The sequence below is a fragment of the Lates calcarifer genome, linkage group LG3 (genome assembly GCF_001640805.2).
Source record: "Lates calcarifer isolate ASB-BC8 linkage group LG3, TLL_Latcal_v3, whole genome shotgun sequence".
Classification (NCBI taxonomy): domain Eukaryota; kingdom Metazoa; phylum Chordata; class Actinopteri; family Centropomidae; genus Lates; species Lates calcarifer.
This window is the reverse complement of record NC_066835.1, coordinates 12444260-12464526: the sequence shown is the minus strand read 5'-3', so window position 1 is coordinate 12464526 and position 20267 is coordinate 12444260. Positions and strand designations below refer to the sequence as shown.

Here is a 20267-nt window from a genome sequence, read left to right as displayed (position 1 = left end):
ATGAAAACAACATGCCAGTGGAGAGAGAGAAAGCACCATTTTATATCAAGATTGGCTGTGGGGAATTCTGCTGACTCTAATTCATACTGTAAGGTTAGCAAGGCATGAAAACATGATTAAAAGTGGGTAATACCATCAGTGCTTCTTCAGAATAACAACTGATTTAATTAAATATGACTTGCCCAAGGAGCTCTGGTTGTCAGAGTCAATGTCATCTTTAAAAAAGGAAACATCTCATCATGAAGTACTGCTATATTTCCAGATTAATCTCAATCACCATAGGAGAAGCTACATTCAAAAGCTGATGACCCTGAAAAAAATCTCCCACACATCATATAAAGTCACTCTGGAAAAGGTCGCAGCTTTTTTTGACAGGTAGAATAGCCTCAAAATAAGAGACCGTGTAGTTCTGTTGCATTCAAGTTTCACACCTCAAGAAAAATAAAAGTATGCAAACCATAGTTTCAGAAAGTTTCTCCAGGAAACAAAAACATGACTACTGTGTGACAATGTGATATCAAGCATTTCTTATTTATTTTTATATCTTTACCAAACAAACATAGAAATATCATTTGAATCTCCTCAATTAACAAAATCATTCACAAAAAACATTTCCTACAGACAAGTATATAAATACCTTGATTGAATCATCTTAATCATCAGTAAAAATTAAAAAACAAACAAACAAACCAAAAAAAAGGTGCCTGAAGCCACAGCAACCTATCATTTTGTTCTATCAAGTCTGCAGTATGCACCACCACCAGCTGATCAACACTTTGATGCACTAAGGCTCTTTTGCCTACCGACAACAGACTCCTGTTAATGTCCGCTAAATCGGATGCCCACAGAAAAGCTGCAAATTTGTCTCCTTAAAAAAGCTATTACAGTATATACACTGAGTGGTACTCCAGGAACCAAGTACTAACAGTTAAAGCAAGAGATCATTCATTTAATTTCATGTACACAAGTACTATTATCAAAGTCATGCAAGATCAAATTAATTCTGACATCAACAATTAGATGGAAACTATAAAAAAGGACGGCAATGCTATACATCTACAGGTTAAGGCAATGGAATTAAATTCCCCTTGTATATGTGTAATTATGTTTGTGTGTGTGTGTGTCTTGTTAAAACTAACTCTGATGTGGAATTAAAGCTTCTCCGTATCACATCTCTATGTACGTTTTTCATTCTCAGTTCACGTCAAAAAAAATCTAAACATTTTTCGTCATAGATCCTGCAAATCAGGTACGAACTGAAAAAAGTTACACATTTCACATTCTGCAGAAAGGTAGTAAAAAAACTATTCCTTGACATCAAAAGGAAATCAATACAGCCTTTTGCACAGTGCAATCACAGAACCGGAAAAAGCCCTTACAATCTGTACATATGGCATGGCTTTTTCTAGCACAAAAACTGGAAGAAAATATCTTTTAAAAAAAACATAAAGAGTGAAGGAGGGACCATGAAGTCTCTAGAAAAATCAACGCACAGTCTAGTCAGATAGACACTCTTCGAATGATGAAAGTAAAAGAGACAATACGCAATAGTGCTACTGCTTTATGGGATAATCCCACTACTCCTTAACTTCACATTACAGTGCCTCCTGGTGGTTCACATCAACTACTGCGCTCAGTAACAGCCCAAGTGTCAATACAGGATCAGTTTACAAGGTCCAAATAGCAGATTTTAGCATCGCCTTGTTGGTCTGATACATGACTGGTGAGTTAGTAGCTTTTCAGCTGTCACGTTCCAAATTTTTATCATGGTTTCAACAAAATATGGCTAAATATGCAGCCTCAGTGTCTTGCTATCCCTCTTCCTCTAAAAACTCTGAAGCTCAGGACAACAGGTTATTTAGCCATATTCTGGCAAAACTGAGTGTACAGAATTTACTAGGTGGGTTACCCTATAGGAAGTGGTTGTGGGGAAGTTTCTATTGTCAAGATACTTTTTTCTGCTGTGAAACTACTGTGACTGACATGGACTTCAGCCTGTCCACAGCTGCCATTCATTTTACAAACTACACAGCCTACATCCAGTGAGTTGTACAAGGATAGATTTACTGTAAAGGTCAACTCCGAATTTTTTCAAGTCTTTCAACGTCATATCTATGCTGCAAGTGTTATGGATAACTGTGAAAATTACTCTTGTTCATACTACCTAAATAGTAATACCTTTGTACAGTGCCAACACTTTAAAAAATGGGGTACAGTAAAATACCGTTTATGCAGTTTGCAAAAATGCATTCAAAAGTTCAGCCGACACTAATAAGAGGCTTCAGCAGTCTATGAATAATCAAATAAAGTGGGTACATTTGTCTTGGCAGTCACATGGAGGTTTATCACCTGTGTTTTTCCTGCCACTGCCAGAATGTATCCCTTTGCCACAGCTCAGCAGGAAAATCCATCAATGTGGCTAAACGTAAATTAGCTAAAACCACATATTAGCTTTGGCTGAACCTGAGATTGTATTTTTGCACAAGATGAGGGGTGCAGATTTTTGTTCTGTCTCTTACATTGTAGTTGTTCTATGAGGGTATAACTTCACAGCCAGAACTGCAGTGATCCATAACTCTTTCAAAATACAGTAGACCTTTTGAGTGTTTAATTAAAATAAACTTGAGAGAAAAATCCAAACCAATCCTTTGAGACAGATTTGAGTCTAGCACTGACATGCAACTCGATCTCACACAGTAATTGATATATGAGCAGCAGGATGACAAACACAACAAAGTGCAACATTCTGGGGAGTCAAAATTTATGGTGTTCTTGTAACTTAAATTTTCTTAGAAATAAAAATAAAGAAAACTGGTTTATGTTGTTTGTGTTAATGATAAACATTCACTCTTGGAGAGAAAAAAACTCCACTTTTGATGCCATTAAAAAATAGTCACATAAACATGTACCTCCACTGCAAGTCAACATCTCCTGAAACTCCACTCTGGTTGCAGTGCAGCAAATAGTGCAAATTAGTTAAGATTTCAGTCCACAGGACCACATTTCATCACTGTATTTAGCCAAGCAGGTGATATCCACTGCCTGTTTTCTTTTTGTTTCGATAACTGATAAACCGTTAATGTATTATCTCAGAAAGAAACTCTGTACCTGGTAATTATTGCATGTGACACTTTTAACAATCATTTGCATATGCTTTGTTTGGACCTGTGATGCGACTTCATGTTTCTCTTCGGACCTTTTTCTTCTGGGAGTGTTTCTGAGGCTCCACGGTCAGCTCAGACTTCTCTGCGTGGAGAAGTAGAAATAAAAAAGCTGTATTTAGAAGCATCTTGATGTAAATCCAGTAGAACATACAGCCTTGGCTTCAAAGAAATGTAGGAGGAGAGTAAAAAGAGTGAAACCTACTTTGAGAGGAGGATATGCTGGGATTCTGCTGCTTTTTGGAGGCCAGCACAGGAAGCTCTTGGGGTTTGGGCACTGCATTGACCAGGGGTGCTGAGGCTTGAGCCTGAGCCTCAGACGCAACCTCCTCCTCTGTTTTCTTCTTCTTTTTCCTCTTCTTCTTGGATTTGGCTGCTCCTCCAGACGGATCCTCTGAGTCCTTATCATCCTCTGATAACTGCTGTAACAAAAACACACATTCAAATCATTTCAGTTGAAAACAACTGTGACAGAAAGTGTTCAAGAGGTGCTTTTGGGATTAAAGCTTAATATAGAGAATTGCTAAAACCTGTTTCACATGTCATTAAGACCCTGATGGAAGGTTTATGGGAAGTACAGAGTGCAAATGGCAATGTGGAGGCCATGAAGACTGAGTGAGACCTTGTTGGGGGCAGGCTGTTCCTTCAGTGGAGGAGCTGGTGTCATCAGCACAGGAGGCTCTTCATAGTTTCCCCAGTGCTCTGCTGGGGCATTCCAGTCAGAGCTGGGGTCTGCTGCTGCCATCCCGTCTGAAAAAAAGAAAATCACATAAACGAGATGTAAGTTAGACACAGAAAAATCCTAAATGCTGTTCCTGTCTCAGGAGGGTGTGGTATGTGGGATGGGTCGCTGAGACACTTACTGAATCCAGACCATTGATCGTCAGCATCTGTGTGGCTCGCCCACTGGAGCTCGACTGAATTTGATATTGGGTCTACAAGAAACAGAGGGGAGGTAAAAACACTAAACCAGCTATGACCGAAAAGAGAAAACAAAAACACAGATGAGGTGATAATGCTGAGAGTTAATCCCAATACCAACCTGTGGTGTTTAGTCTTCGCATGGAGAAAGACACAGGGTTGAGGTCAGTCTTTATCCGACCATCAATGCCACTCCACGCTGCTAGTGAGAGTACATAGAAACACAGATGTGCACACATACAGTTAGAACACTGTTCTACCAAACAGGGTTGTAAAGATTGAAAACTACCTCGCAGCATATTAGAACTGATTGAGTAATGGTTAAATCTGATTTATAATAAACATGATAACTGGTTTCAATAACCTCTCAGGGTATGTCCCCTTATAAAACTACTGATATTTAGGATGTGTTTGTTGAGCCTGCAGTTGCTTTAAACTTTTAATGGTTTCATCACATTCCAGTATAGCCACTTACTCAATGTTAGCTCAGGTTTTAACAATAGGTCAAGGTTGCTTTTTCTTGCAATACCACTTCAGTCCAGCAGATGGCTCAATTGGACAGAGATTTTAATTGACTACGATCTCAGTGAAATTGAATTTAAGAATAATCTTACTGTAATTTTCCCTTTTTTTTTTAAATTTAGCAATCCAAATTACAGTGTTTTATTATTGTTTGTGTGGCCTGTTTTGAATTAATAACTGAACACTAAAATAGCTGGGTAGTAACAAATGATACCATATAACTAAAGAGTTAGAACTGGGTCTGTTCAGCACCCAGAGGATAAAAAGGACTTAAGAGTACCACACCGTTCACCTGATATGGCTGTAACTACTCTCAAACATCTTTACAGCTGCACTTTAACCTCAAAGTCAGTGTTTCATTTTAAATCCAACAAGATGAGTAGAACAAAAACAATGAAAAACGTCGCTGTCCTAATGTTTCTTTGACTCCTCTGTATATACTCTGCTGCTACTATTGCTATTATGGTTTATATTTGTGTTGTTGAGACGTTTGCCCATTCGGTACCTTGTGTCTCCTGTGCCCAGTGCTTGGGCTCAGCTGGGGCTCTGTAATGTGGAGCTGAGGGCATGTTACTCCACTTGGTTCCCTCCATAGCCCCCATCTGGCCTGGGAGCTTCAAGGCAATGTCAGTCCATCCGACACCGTTGACCGAAGGCTCCTCTCTCCAGCTGGTGGACACTGAGGAGGCAAATACACAAGAAGATAGAGAGTCTGACTGTTGCAGCAGCCTATAGTCAAGCGGATTCTGGATTTTAGTCCACGTAAATTAGATTTTAGACTTCAGACCAATATCACAGATTTAAAAATCACTTTGAGACATGACCAAATCTTTACTCAGGAAAAAAAGGGGGCAATGTGGGAACTAATACAATGTTTTCTACAATCCGAGTCAGACAAAAAAAAAAAAAAAGTTTCACCTCTGTTTTTACCAGTTCCACTGGCTGCATCTCCCTTTCCAGTGGTTCTTGAAGGCAGCGACTCTGAAACAAAGTGAGGGGAAAATTTAACGCTACCAGAGTAAAACATTACTAGAGTAAAAGTCAGCTCATTCAGTCAGATCATTCTAGTTTTTCAGTATAAGTGATCCCAACAAGATGCTACATATAACCTATCTCTGTGTTAAGAATTTATGTCCAAAAAATGTTTTTTTACATGTGGTATTTTGGGCATTTTACATGAAACTTGAGTCCATGACCTACATGGTCATGTAATGGTCTAGAATGGTCTGTTGTGACACATTTTTACATTGATTAAAAAAACTGCAGCTCCAGTAATTTGGATTTTGCACTTGGCCATATTGCAATTTCAATATTTTGATTACTTGTTGAGCCCTACAAGACACAGCCAATCCTTGCTAGATGAATACCATGGTTTCCTCTGTTCTTCTTGGTGTTGGTATTTGCCGTGGCTATGGGTGCCATCACGTGGGTTTTGGGGGCCTCCACACCTCCTGAGCTACCAGAATCCTCAGGACCCTTGTCTTTCCTGCGCTGCTGCCTCTTCTCTCGGTTACTGACTTTGGTCTCCCAGGTACCTGGTGGACACAAAAAACCAACAACAAAGGGTTAGCTGTCTTGGAATGCACAAGGTAATGATAAATGAGTATTTTAGGTTGGTTGTCCTGTTGGCTTCAGTAGGAAAACTGATACTTTTAAGTGAGGCTAAACAAAACTGGAGAGGTAAAGTAGGCTGTAAATAGTGAAAACACAGGAAAAGTGCACTGGAAATGACAAAACAGTCAGTTTGAAAATGAGAAGTTATGAAATTTCCCCCTCTGCAGTTGAGTCTTACCATCATCAGGTTCCTTCCCATCATTTGTAGACACATGCTGAACTGGTTTCACATCTGTCTTGGTTTTCTTCTTATTCTTTTTCACCTGCACTGGGGCCTGTACCTCATGGACCTGTGGACAGAGAAAAATAAAAGTTACACTGAAGAGAAGTATGGGGTTACAAAAAAGTTACTTTTAAAGTTCTACTAATATTGTTATTTGTGCATTAGGGCTTCAGCAATATTACACCAATCTCCGAATTTTGTTTTTATCACGGTTGATCAAAACTCAAAAAAAGAGAACAAAACTTTCTGGCTACACTATGTGCCAACAACCACCAACAGTTTTGGGTCCTCTTACATTTGGCAGCCGAAGCGCAAACATACCTTCTCGGTTTTGATCTGCGGGGACAGCTTGGAAACCACCTCTGTCACCTGAACTTCCTCTTGAGCAACAGTCACTGGTTGCCCATTGGACTGTGTCTTCTGGAGAAGAGAGAAAGACATCAAATAAATAACACGATATTGATAATTCAGTAGAATTAACTTTTAATTCCAAGATTAATCTTTACATTGTAGCTGAGTTTGCAGTATAATTCAGAAATGTATCTTAAAACTGCTACATGAACAAAAGTTGTTTTGTTTTTTTTAAAGGAAACATCAATTTAACGTTGTATTTCTAAACCCACTAAAAACAGGATCCGTTTGTCAGTTATTAGCATGATTGGTGACACCTGACTGCGAAGACGTTTGGCTGTGGACTGAGCTGCTCCTTCACTGTGGTCCTAAACCTAAACTTTAAAGATATTTACATTATTAACTGAAAGGCACCTACTTAAAAAAACAAAATAACCTTGTTCGCAGATGTGTGGAAACAGTTTCGTTTTCACGTAAATAGCAGTTCAACAGCCGGACATGAGCAGCTAGATAATTCTCCATCTTGTTTTAACTGTCATTAGTAGCTTGACAGTTGGACACACACGCAGCTAGTTAGCATCCCGAACAGGGATTCTTTGTATTTTAGTCTTATTTTTTATATTTGTCATTTGTAATTGGGTCACATGGTTGTCCCTGGGTGGCTTAATATTATATTGTGTAAAGTCAAAGTGTGTTAAAACGCCCATGAGAACCATGGTTTGCTTGATAGCAAAGTTAGCAAGCTAACTAACGTTAACGTTTAACTTGATGGCTCTTTCTGATAAAATAACAGTGGGGCTCAGTGTACACGTTGAGCTAACTGAGTCAACACTTTTCTTATGGGGTCTATTGTTTACAGACACCACTGAACAGACGCAGTTATATTGATAAAGACACCGTGATTCTGCCCACTGCCGCCTGTACCTTTTCAAGCGTTTTCTTCTTGTTCCTCTTCTTCTGTTCTTCTGGTTTCGCAGTTTTAATATAAGTGGCCTTGACGGGCTCACCGCTGCCCTGGGTGACCGGGGATCCTCGTTTTTTCCCGACGAGCAGACCGCCACAGACGGCGGCCCAGGACAGACCGAGCAGCAGCAGCAGACCCACCGCGGCCGTAGACAGGATGACCCACGTCGGGTACAGCTCGGGCTTCAAACCCAAATCCACCCCGAACTGAGCCCGAACGTACCCTTGCCCCGAAGAGATGAGCTCTTTCAAACGGCTGGAAAGCACTTCGGCTTTTTCCAACGCAAAACCTTGCAGGTCTCGAGCCATCTTTTCAAATTGCGAAAACACGAGCTAACTGTTAGCTATCATTGCCTGCATCCGTATGCTAACGGAGGAGTGGCTAATCTAATCTGGTTGCTGGGAGAAATCTCAGTGAAAAGTACAATTAGCAGTATATAAATATAAATACTGCTTTATTCGGACAGTATTAGCAAGATTCAGGGATTAATAACAATTATGTATTGAAACCATGTTTATAACCAGTCACTAACATTTGAAAATAAATTATTCCTCTAAAACACTTATCATAAAAACGAAATTACTTTCATTTTAAAAAAACATTTTTATTGTACATTAAAAATGACAAACCGTTAAAACAGTTCAATGTAGAAGTCAGACCAGACCAGACCAACAGATTCAATAAAATATATTCTAGGTATCTGCCATCTCAAGTGATTTATGATGTACCTCACACTTTATATATAATTAAAACTGGGGTCATACATAAGATAAGATAATCCTTTATTAGTCCCACAATGGGGAAATTTACAACTGACTGTTCTGCACTATGCTGAGGTCAGAAATAACCACTAGCAGGGTTTCACCTTATTCCACAATACTGGCTGCTAATTAACTCCAGCTGAAATTCTCCCAGGACAAATGTAGCTTTAATCTTTGGGGGGGTTTTGCCAGCTACTGCATAAAACAAATAAATAAATAGGTCAAAGGTAACAGTGAGCGAATGTCATCTCTGTTTCAGAAGTCTGCATCCAGTGTGAATTCACAGTCCATCATGCTCGACATAACTCCAAATCTCTGATACTCTGCTACTCGTTTCTCAAAGAAGTTAGTTTTCCCCTCTAATGAAATGGACTCCATGAAGTCGAATGGATTCTCCGCTTGGTAAACCTTGAAAAAGAGAAGGATTTTTTTTTTTTACATTGAGGCATCAGGGGATCCTCTGCTTTAATAATATAAATGCTGTAGTATGAAGGAATTAAATGAGAAATGAACTTTTGGCTTCCTTTTAATGAAAATTACCTTAGCCAGTCCAAGGTCAGTGAGAAGCCGGTCAGCCACAAACTCGATGTACTGTTTCATCAGACAGCAGTTGATCCCAATTAGATCCACTGGCAAGGCCTCTGTCAAAAACTCCTGCAACCCCAAACAAGTTATGTTTAGTTAGTTAGAGAAATAAGATTGTGGTCTAGTTATTAAAGTAACTACTGCTGGTTTGTTGCAGTACCTGTCAATAGAGACAAACTATACAGTAAGGAAAAAAATAACACAGATATACTGTTTGCTACAATTCATTCTGTGCTGACCTGCTCAATGCTAACAGCTTTGGTGATGATGTCCTTCACTCTGTCCTCTGATGGCTTTTTCACCAGGTAGCTGTACAGCAGGCAGGCAAAGTTACAGTGCAGGCCCTAGGAGACACATTAACATACATGTCAGAATAGTTGATATTAAAACAAAGATCAACCTTTGACTGTTTCATATACAAACTGTGACCATATTTCCTACCCAAGAGCACCATAGCTATTCTGACAGTTGTTAAATAGCAAAGTGTGGATGCAAAAAGGCAAACAAGCCAGGAGTCACACCGCATGAGTGGTAAATGCAGACAGTAAAGAAGTATGGTAACCTCTGTAAGTAGATGAGTGACCTGAAATGACAGGAAAAACTTGCACAGCCAAACCTCAATCCAGGTGTCTCTGAGAAAATCATCCAAGATAAAAGTTCCCCCACAGTATTGTGCAAGAGAAATTAAGATTTCCATGTTTCATCTTTTATGCTACACGACATCATATTTAACTTACAATGTAATTTGGAAAGTAAAATCAACAATTACCTTAATTCTGCATCAAGCAATATGTATTGTGTAGCCTGTGATCAAACATACATTATTCCATTATTGCAATTTTTTTTTACAACTATCCTCAGAGTTAAGTGGACCTTTCAGCAGTTTTGACTAAACATCTTTTAGTTTTTGAATTCCTCTCACCTCATCCCTACTGATCAGCTCATTGGAATAGGTAAGCCCGGGCATTAGGCCTCTCTTCTTGAGCCAATAGATGGCAGCGAATGAGCCAGAGAAGAAGATTCCCTCCACAGCTGCAAAAGCCACAATTCGCTCCCCTGAGGGCAAAAAGCCAGAGTCAAAACTACGAGTAATATCCCCCCTTTAATTGAAAGTTTGACTAGGCCAGAACTGCTCATTATATTCCATCTACAATATGATGATTTTCAATGCCATGTACTTACCAAATGTGGATTTGCTGTCATTTATCCACTGTAGAGCCCAGTCTGCTTTTCTTTTCACACAAGGCATAGTCTGAATGGCATTGAACAAATAGTCCCTAAGACACATATAGAGGTATTTGATTAAAAAATTTAACATAATTTTTTTTTTTTTTTTTTTTACTTACAAACATAAACACAACATATTGTAGAACCTCTGAAGGTGTAGGATAAAATTAATGTAAAACGATGTATGCTGTCCAACAATAAAACTTTCTATACTTTATATAGGCACTGTCAACAGCCTGTTGATGTATCAAATTGTTTTCTTCCTAGTCTGTAAGTACCTCAAAGCCGCTGCAGCTGGGAATGCAACGGAAATTACCACAAAGTGTTGTAGATGAACAGGTGCAGGTCTTAGAGTTTGTTTTGAATCTTCAGAGAATTAGATATACAGGGAGAATTTGTCTGCTTATGGTTATGCACAAGGCTTAGACATATAATCTTTGCCATCTAACCATTACAGCATGTAGCAGATATTCATACTGACTTGGTGGAGTGCAAATATATTCCCATGCAAGATCCTGAATAGCTTTTGTTAATTCAAATGCTTTACACTCTGCTATTGTTCATTTAGCCACTTCAATTTAAAACATAATCCAATAAATCTGACCCTGAAACCTGCTTAAATCTAAACATTAGAGCCACAAAGCCACTGCAAGAGAGGTCGAGACCAATGAGCAACTGACCTCTCCTTCAGGTCCCTAATGTAAGTGTTGATGAGCATGCTGTACATCTCTGAGTGAACGGTCTCTATGAGGATCTGGAAGCTGTAGAAGGAGCGTGCCTCAGGGACCTGCACCTCCTGGCTGAACCTCTGCACCTGTTAGATAAAACACAAATACAAAAAATGTTACCCAGGCACTTTATTATGTGGAAAAAATATTCTCTCTTTACAGGTACACAAGCTTGCTAAACAAACCCTCACCAGGTTCTCATTGACGATACCGTCACTGGCCGCAAAGAAGGCAAGGACATGGGAGATGAAGTGTTTCTCATCAGCTTTCAAACGGTCCCAGTGTGCCAGGTCTTTGGATAAATCAACCTGAAAGACACAATGTGAGCAGTAAACCTGACTGTCTCACAGACTGTTCAGGTGATGACAAGCTGTGGTGGACAGTCAGTATGTAAACTGTGAGAGAAATGCCAAAATGAAAACACCCACCTCCTCTATTGTCCAGAAAGAGGCTTGCGCCTGCTTGTACATCTTCCAGATGTCTGGGTACTGAATGGGGAAGATGACAAACCGCCTGGGGTTTTCTCTGAGCAAAGGTTCATCCTCTGTCTCTGAACCACTTTGGCAGTCTGGATCTTTATCTTTGATGCCATTCTATGAAGAGTGAGCGTCCAGTAAGTAAACAATAAGTAAGTAAGCATACATTTTTTCACCTCACACTGAGTTTGGTATTTTCTCTGATTTGTTTTTTAATTGGTAAACTGTGGTTCAGCAGAATCACAAACATCATGTTTTCGACTTGTTTTACGGATTGTTCCTTTAATTACAAAAGACGCCACTGCGCGTGCGCATTATAAACTCGTTTCAACCACAACAAAGACATTTATATGTCAAATATGGGATTTGTTCAAAGTCGTTACTTTACCAACTATTATACTGTCACCTCTCATAAACAGTTTTGAACGTTTGGGCTCTGTTTTTGTCGGCGGTTGTGTATCTGGCACTGCTATACACCTCACAGTTAGCTAACACAAGCAGACCAGGCTAGTTTTACAGTTACGTTAGCCGTTAAGATTAAATGTGCAGTACATTCATGTAGCTAAACCCTTTTAATTTTACACACGGCGGGTCTAAAACTCCTGAGTTAGCCGTGTAATTTCTCAGATAATATCAACACAGGCGAGAAACCTGACAGTTACATGCTCATTATCCTTACTTAACGACCCCCTATGAATTCAATGCGGTGGCTAGCTGTGTTTGTACTACTTACCGACTGTTTAAGATCATCAGACTGGCGACTTATATTCATTAGATCCATTTTCTGAGAGGACAGTTTTTTCGCCGTCGGTGTCATTCAGAGGACTGTATCTGGCTCTTCTAGCTCGTGCCGTGTGCCATAACCTCTCGCAGATGCAGCTGTAGCTTTGTTGGTCGGACCATTTAAACTGACGCTCACAGAGCAGGGCAGTGCGCCTCTAGTGCTCATGCACAACACATGCTACATTAAAAAACCACAAGATGCAGATGACTAACACGAACTCTCTGCTCAAACCTACTCACTAGACTTTCAGTGTTAGTCATCGTACTGCAGCCTTCTTAGAAAAATGAGTAAAAGAGGAAATACAGCTATTTCTCAGAGAAAGGGAATCGCAACAGCTCAGACATGAATGATTTTATTATACAGGAATGTAATTTGACACATCTCTAATACAAACCACATAGAGGATCTTTGCATATAATTCCTTACAGTTTCATCGATGACAGTATATCAGAGCTGGGTGTCAGAGTGTGTGTGGGCCAACAAATCTGGATCACTACACTGGTATGTTATGTATCCCCAACCGGAACACATCGTTTGTGCAAGCCCATGCACCATTAAGGCACTTCAGCATAAACACTTGATGGAAGGCCATTGGTGGATCATCATCTACCTGTTACAAAAAACAAAAAAAGGGAGAACAGCGATGAAAAAGGTGAACTAAGGCAGAAATGTGTTTGACCATCATATTATTCATTTAATTTGTGCCTTATCTGCCGCATTCACAATAAAACAAAGAGTCTGATATATTTTTTAAAAAATTGTTTTGAGGCAGTTAGCAGTAACAATCAGATGAAACAGATGTACAGGATGATTAATGGTGAAAATCTCCACATTTCACTTTGCAGAAATGCAGCTAATATCACCCTGAACAGCCACAACAGGAGCAAACTTAAGATTGGCAGAAAAACATACAAAACAGTTTTGTAACTAGCCATATGGTGGCGCTACTGCAACAGGTTTTTACTTTGTGAGGCTTTTCATCAGTGGCCAGCTGTGATGTCTCAATTCTGTGGCCTTTTGAGATATTTGTGATTTTATGCACTCAATTTAAAAATGAATAAATGATTAACTAGAGATATCAACAAGTTATTTACAATTTAATATGGCCTAGTATACATGCCATTTTAGAAGTGGAATTATTTTTTTGTCATAATTATCTAGGAGTTGTAGTAATTTGTATTACTTTTTTTAGTATAGTGGGAGCATAGCTTCCATGGTGTGATTACTGCATAATGCAGGCTGTATATCTGTGGATAAGGTGCAGACCCAGGCATGTAAAATAACATCTACCGCCTTACCCGTAACTGTCCAAACACCATGATGAGGATACAACTATCTATCGTGGGTTGGCAGTCTTGTTCTGTGATAGCGTGCGCAATACGCTGGAAAGGCAAGTTCTGTGGATTGAAAACAATATTACAATTGGAATGTAAAGCAAAATCTAACAACCATAATGATTCACTATTAATATTGATAAAGAAAGGAAAGGGAGGGTGCTGTTCAAGGCAGAAAATGAGAAAATATTATGTGTTGAATGTGTGAACAAATGCAGGAACTTTAAAACAGGGAGAACACAGTAAAGCAGCGTGGACTAGAAGTCCTGCATTTCCATTGTGTTAAGTAGATACTCACCACTAGTTTGGCTCCAATGGCCTCTCGCCCTCTATAAGGTGTTCCTTCCCATGTCAAGCAAGCATCATCAGACTAAGAAAAAAGTTTGTTCACATCAGATCACATGTATCATGTATTATATCATTTACACCAGCAACTTCAACTTCAAATGTGAAACGCACATAAAGGCTACTCAGTCCCATCCTGTTGGTACAGTCAAACTGCTGATAATACTGGTTGACAAAGGCCTCTCCACACGTTTGCCATATTTCTTTCTTGCACTCCATTTGTGAAGCTTTGGATCTAGAGGAGAAGAGAGTTTTGTCATTAGCAGAGCCGTGGCAGACTGCAGGCTGAACCTGCGAGATTTATGACCACCCCTTACTCACTCCTGGGATTTATATGGACTAATGTAAAAATGAAACAACTCAGGAATGATCATATAACATAAATACTGATGTGAATTAATGGACGGTCCTCACATAATTGGCAACTGGTGGAAGGTAGAGGGCGAATGTTGATGTCTGCATTGAATTACAACTCAATATGAAAGCATTATTTTCTGACCAGCTTCCCAGTCAGAGGACAAATTGAACTGAATTGAATTTCTCTGTTATGAAACTATTCCTAGCTACGCAGTGAGTGCTTAACCCCACCCCCAGAACCGTTTTTATTAATCTTTGTTTCTAGTTTGTCTTTTCTATACTCGGCTCGGCAAAGCCGTGTTACTTTTACTGGAAAAGTTATCATCCTTGAAAAGCATTTAACTCAAAGAGAGAGCATTTACGGCCTGCCATGTTTTACCTTACTTTCCAGGTCAGCTGTCCAGTCAGCGTGGAGACAAACTGAGACAAACCGGACCGGACTGATGGAGTTCCCGCTTCCTTCTTCTTGGTTGATTGGCGGTTGGCGAAACAGCTTGCAGGTGCAGTACCGCCATCTAGCGGACTGAACTGTGGAACAGCAGTTTGGCGGGAGAAAAAAAGAGAAAGAAAACTCGAAATTTTCTTTATTAACCCTGTTTCTTTCACTACTTACTTAATTAGCTGACTGTGTATCCCCCACAGCTTAGCTTTCTTTAATGTTGTCGCTTCTGCCTTTCGCCCTCAGGATGATCACAGTGTGCACATTTACCACTTGGGTATTTACCTATTGTATGAAGTATGTGATAAAGTCCAGTATGTCCTATGCTGAGACAGGTATTAACCCCCTCTTCTTTTTGGTTCCTGCCCTGCCTCCTCCCTTCACTCACATGCTTCCGGATATTATAAAGATGTCTTCCTGTGTCCTTTATATATATCCCAGTATTCTGGCCATACTTTTTTGCATGTCTCTTTATGATTGTTTGACCTGTAGCTTTACTAACTGTTAGCAGTTTGTTACCAGCTACTATACCTCTACAGATTAACCCAGCATGTCAGCATATGTTTCACCATAATGACCAAGACTAATAATATAATAATACTAATAACAGGACATGCAATGAAGATTTTGTCTCAAATAAATCTTTAATGATTATTTTAAAAACATAAACCAAAAATCGGCCTGTAAATAAAACATCCTTATTTCTGACTATTTTGGCAAATAATTAAGTGAACAATGAATCATAGCTGTGGCCATTAGTGATTAAAACTTGTTGGAGGGGGTCAGAGGGCCACACCATCACCACATCTGTGAGCTACGGTTTTCTCCCCAGGACGAGATCCAACTTTTGTCCAGTAATCATCACAAAACTCAATCACAGCTTCATCGGTGGCCCAAACTTTGATTCATGAGTCTGAATTGTGAAACTACAAACACAACTCATTAATAGTGTGCTTTTTTTTGGTTAAAAAGGTGCTATTAAAGATGCTGACCAACATCAACGTGGGCAACTGTCATCCGTCAGGCTAGCAATAATGTGAATATTTTGAAATGGAAGACATTAAATGCTTAACTGGACGAGATCAATATTGCTGGGGGGTGGGGTGGGGTGAGATATTAGAAATACAGACAAATTCATAACAGCGTGCAGGTTTTTACAAACACCATTAACAGGAATGTAATTTATAAAAAAGCTGGGTTAATTCTTTGTGTAATACATCTTGTAGTACATCATCGACATAAGATCTTTACAGCTCCTCCTGTTGCACCTTCTTTACAGTGGGACCACTTTGTCCTCCTGACTTGTCACATTTAACAACTGTAGTGAAAACAAGACCGACAGAAATAAGACCAATTTAGGCACTTTTAAAATCATGATGCTACAGTTCAGTGCTTGGTGCTGTCAGGAAAATGACACTCAAAAACTGCAGAGCGTCTCCAAACGCTTGGCTTCCAGTGACTTGTTCAGAAAGGCTACTATTGCTGTGTTGAGGCCGCTGCACCGATAGATCCTCTTGCAATGGATGGCAGTAAAAGTTGTCTCTACGGTCTCCCCCCCCCCCCGTCCCCCCACCCCTGTTGCCCTCAAACAGGCCTCTGAGGTTAGATCCAAGTTTTGTGTTGAATGTTCTACCGTGTCACTGTTCTGGCTGTGATGTGAAATAATCATCCGTCAGGAACACGCTGGGGATCTCCTGACGCTGATGTGGTGCTGGTCTTCTTGGGCTGGCCGGTTTCTGTCAATGAACAGACACAAATTAATCTTAATTGTCTGACAGCACACACCCTAGAGAGGAATTAGGAGCCACAACTCAGTGATAGAAAGTTACACATTGCCAGAAGGCATGACTGCAAATTCACAAGCACATGAAGGAGCTCTTACATTTAAGAAGCCTGGGACACTCATTGTGCGGAGGATCTTCTTGAAAGCACCTGGTAGCGTTCCTAGTTCTCCCTCTGCCTGTGTGACTTGCTCCTCCATGGCACTGACATTGGCTCCCACCATCTTTACAAAGGCCTGTGGGCAGCACCAGAATGACACAGCAAAGAGCTGATACAATCAAGATTTTTGGCAAAATTATCTTGTTCCTGGACACTTCATACAGACAAAAATAACATCACACAAATGTAAAACACAAAGACAAGAGTCAGTATAGGACATTCTGTGAAGGTTTTAACTTTTATATATTGTGAAATTTGCAGGCAGAGAGAGAGGATGACAAGATTGAGCTAGTTATAGTTATTATTATTATTTTTAATTAGCATAAAAAAAGGGAATGTAAAAAGGGAAACATAACAATTCTACCTCACCAAATGCGTAGGCTTATATAGGATTATAAATGTTTATATCTTAGCTGGTTGGCTTTAATTAGTCACTCAAGAGTGTGTGAAACATTATTAGCTTTTGAAAAGAAGAACATACTGCGCTCCACAAGTGATTACTTCCATTACTGATAGAAGAAAATAAGAAGTGGCCAGCCAGTAAGAACGGACTAGTTCACAACAGCTCTAACACTTTCTCCTCTTGTGATGAGGATATATTTCACGCTTAATTATAAATAAAACACAGCACACAAATTCTGTTTCCATCACGTTACATCATAGGTTTCATATTACATTCATTTTACAGTCCTTATTAGTGCAGTCTGCTTTGGTCACAGGATGCCATTCCCTGGATCAAGTGTGCATTATGAATGCACCACACAAGACATTTTGCATTAAAGTAGTATTAACCCCTTAAATCTTGCAGAGTTAAAATGATAACTTACCTCTAACTTATCAATTCTTTTGTATATCTGTCTCATTTCATCAGACTTCTGCTGGATTTGAGGTAGGTTTTCACTCACTATCTGGGAGGTATCATTACGGATCTGGAGATAACAAACAAGAGGCAAATATGCATGTAATTAGATAAAAAAGAGCTACAAAGTCATTTTAATAATGACACATAATTGTTCACTTTTCCATGGCCTGATCCAGCTTACCATATCCAGCATTCCTACAAATTCATCTACTCTCGTCAGCATTTCTTCCAAGCTCTTCTCTAAGCACAGGATCTAGAGGAGAAATCATTTAAAAAAAACAAAAAAACACTGTAAAATGTTACACAAGCACACACACTATGTGAAAACTAAAGCTACTGGAATTCAACAAAATATCTTTTAATTGTGTCAGCAAGGACCACATGGTCAAAACACAGGAGCCTTTGTCTTCCCACAGAGCGAGCTAGCTCACTCAGCTTCTCATTAAAGGGAGGGTATCATGCATATCCAGTTAAGGTCAACTCAGGAGTGACAGCGAGCTGGCCATCTTTAGCAAAACTATAGTCAGTACCTACACATACAGACAGCTGCCTCCATAAGCTGAGGACAAGTGGCACTTTTTGGAGTGTGGACTCAGACTGTTTATGTTTATGATATTCCAACAAGTTTTATTTGACTATCAGGGTTTACAACTGGGAGCCAGAAAACAGATGTGTGAACTTCAGTCACACGGCTCGGATATGGATCAGTGTTGGGACATAAATCTGGTGACTTGAGACATGACAAAATCAAACAAGTCCTGCAACTCAGTTTTGACCTTAACAACAATTATTCATGTCTTCACTTGAAGACATGACTTATAACAGTGTGCAGTGACCTCTTCATTTTCCTGACAATGGACAGTCTTTGAATCAATCTGATTGCAGCCAGTCACGTTGCACTAACAGGACGGGAAGACAATATCTCAAATGATTACACTGAAATGTAATGACTGCCTGTCATCCAGAAAAGGGTCGCTTAGCAACCTCTTTATTTATCTGCTGATCAAAAACTGCATTTCTTGCTGGTTGAAGTGATTTGTTAGCGGAGTATATTGCTGTAATACGAGCATGTGCTACACTACAGATACTTAACAAGCCAAGACAGAACATACCTCTTATAAGGCACCATTTATAAAGGGTCCGATAGCGAAATTAATATCTATATTAATGGTTAATAAACTATTTTCTTATTTGAGGATCAGATACAAGCCATTACTAGGAATAACTTTAAGGTTGCCAGATTCAAGTCAGGTCTGGGAAAACGGCTGCACAGCATCTGGACCAAAATAAAATGTGTAAACTGCTCATTAACACCTACAAGTCCAGACTTATCATAATGTGACCATGTTTTAACCATATTACACTGAGTGGGACTAGCTGTGGATGTGTGTGCAAAACTTAACATGATAAATTTCCCATTATTTTGTTGTTCAGACTCTGAATCTGTAATAATTAGTAATAATAAAGTTATACATGTTGGTGAATCACGGGTTCTACAGTAGACTAATTCAGTAGTTGTAAATGTTAATAAACAGTTTATAAGTACAGCCCTTTTCCAGAGGTTAGGAGGTCAAACAGGCCGGTGGAGGGGTCTCACTAAGTGTCACGCTGGAGGAGGATTTTCCACAATCTGGCAACCCAAAGCTGTTCTGAATCATGGCTTACAAGTGATAAAGGATTTGTAATTGATTTATTCGCTATTGACAAGTCCATCTATTACAGCTTATAAACCAGAGAGTGTTCCCACAAAGGGCTAACGTTAACGTAGCTAGTTAGAGAGCTTTATTATTAGCTAGCTCTCTTATATAAAAGTCAGCAACACAAACCTCTTCTCCGGCTGTCGCCCTGATGTAGGAGGAGTAGCTGAGGGCAGTGCGTCTCAGGACTTCGTCGTCCTGCTCCGGGTCGTGCTGCTGGTCGGTCGTCGTCCCGGGCTCCGCAGCTTCGTTGAGGCTCGGGCTTTGGGGGATAACGTTAGCTGCCGCGCCGAAGCTGGCGCTCTGCGACACGGTGCCGCTGCTGAGGATGTCGCTCACCATGGACAAACTGCTCGCACTCTGGGAGACGATGCCGCTGTCTCTGCTGATCTCCGCGCTGGACTCCTCCAGGGGGGACAGGAGGCCCACCCTGTCAACCTGACGATTGTCCATGTCTCCTCACTCTCGCTTTCTTTCTGGTCTACTGCCGTGTTTTGCTTTGTCAACTGACTGCTGAGATCACGTGTGTTGTGCAGCCGACGGTGGCTCATAGGAGTCAAAACAGTGTATCGCATAATAAAGCACATCCTTCATGAGTGGGTGTCAAAAGACAGTCAAACTAATAATCTGAAAACCAACTACTTTTAAAACAACAACAGAAAAAAGAGAAAAACACAAAACACAACACAAAATGATGGTGTTGAGTCTGATAGTTTGAAATAAGTAATGTCATGTCATGATAAAAACAAAAAGTATTCTTACTCTGTAAGAAGAATTACTATCTTTTCAATGATGATTTCCAAACTCCAGACACTGACACTGATGTCCATTGCCTATACTGCACATTTCACAACATACTATGTCAGTGCAATCTTGGCCAGCAGATGGCAGCCAGAATTACCACATTGCAATGGGCTTCAGTATCTTCACAAATCTGATGCATGAACTATGAAGTTGGTTAAAAAAGTAAAGTAA

At 39.9% G+C, this 20267-nt stretch overlaps 4 protein-coding genes across 8 annotated transcripts; all 4 read right to left on the bottom strand.

Moving 5' to 3' along the window:
* Positions 1-512: 512 nt before the first annotated feature.
* Positions 513-8145, bottom strand: mtdha (metadherin a). 4 transcript variants are annotated; one of them, XM_018698012.2, is made up of 11 exons: positions 7717-8145; positions 6763-6861; positions 6397-6508; positions 5972-6139; positions 5523-5585; positions 5110-5283; positions 4204-4281; positions 4025-4096; positions 3784-3911; positions 3367-3583; positions 513-3246 (listed from the first exon to the last, which is right to left on the bottom strand). In XM_018698012.2, exons 1-11 carry the CDS (start codon positions 8062-8064, stop codon positions 3179-3181), a joined length of 1527 nt encoding a protein of 508 aa, XP_018553528.1. In that variant the 5' UTR covers positions 8065-8145; the 3' UTR covers positions 513-3178. The 4 variants fall into 4 exon arrangements, with proteins under 4 accessions (XP_018553528.1, XP_018553525.1, XP_018553526.1 ...); XM_018698009.2 differs by having other exon boundaries at positions 4204-4284; positions 7717-8144; XM_018698010.2 differs by having other exon boundaries at positions 3367-3580; positions 4204-4284; positions 7717-8144.
* Positions 8146-8345: 200 nt separating this feature from the next.
* rrm2b (ribonucleotide reductase M2 b) lies at positions 8346-12477 on the bottom strand. Its single transcript, XM_018698014.2, has 9 exons — positions 12267-12477; positions 11486-11650; positions 11249-11365; positions 11010-11143; positions 10285-10379; positions 10025-10158; positions 9342-9446; positions 9058-9171; positions 8346-8925 (listed from the first exon to the last, which is right to left on the bottom strand). The coding sequence occupies exons 1-9, from the start codon at positions 12348-12350 to the stop codon at positions 8773-8775; spliced, it is 1101 nt and encodes a 366-aa protein (XP_018553530.1). The 5' UTR covers positions 12351-12477; the 3' UTR covers positions 8346-8772.
* Positions 12478-12653: 176 nt separating this feature from the next.
* LOC108898142 (nuclear transport factor 2) lies at positions 12654-14888 on the bottom strand. Of its 2 annotated transcripts, none has more exons than XM_018698017.2 (5): positions 14733-14888; positions 14111-14231; positions 13950-14021; positions 13616-13714; positions 12654-12927 (listed from the first exon to the last, which is right to left on the bottom strand). In XM_018698017.2, the coding sequence occupies exons 2-5, from the start codon at positions 14213-14215 to the stop codon at positions 12811-12813; spliced, it is 393 nt and encodes a 130-aa protein (XP_018553533.1). In that variant the 5' UTR covers positions 14216-14231; positions 14733-14888; the 3' UTR covers positions 12654-12810. The 2 variants fall into 2 exon arrangements, with proteins under 2 accessions (XP_018553533.1, XP_018553534.1); XM_018698018.2 differs by having other exon boundaries at positions 14738-14818.
* A 529-nt stretch (positions 14889-15417) lies between these two features.
* bloc1s4 (biogenesis of lysosomal organelles complex-1, subunit 4, cappuccino) lies at positions 15418-19812 on the bottom strand. Its single transcript, XM_018698015.2, has 5 exons — positions 19422-19812; positions 17777-17848; positions 17561-17662; positions 16675-16809; positions 15418-16528 (listed from the first exon to the last, which is right to left on the bottom strand). The coding sequence occupies exons 1-5, from the start codon at positions 19743-19745 to the stop codon at positions 16430-16432; spliced, it is 732 nt and encodes a 243-aa protein (XP_018553531.1). The 5' UTR covers positions 19746-19812; the 3' UTR covers positions 15418-16429.
* Between the last annotated feature and the right edge of the window lie 455 nt (positions 19813-20267).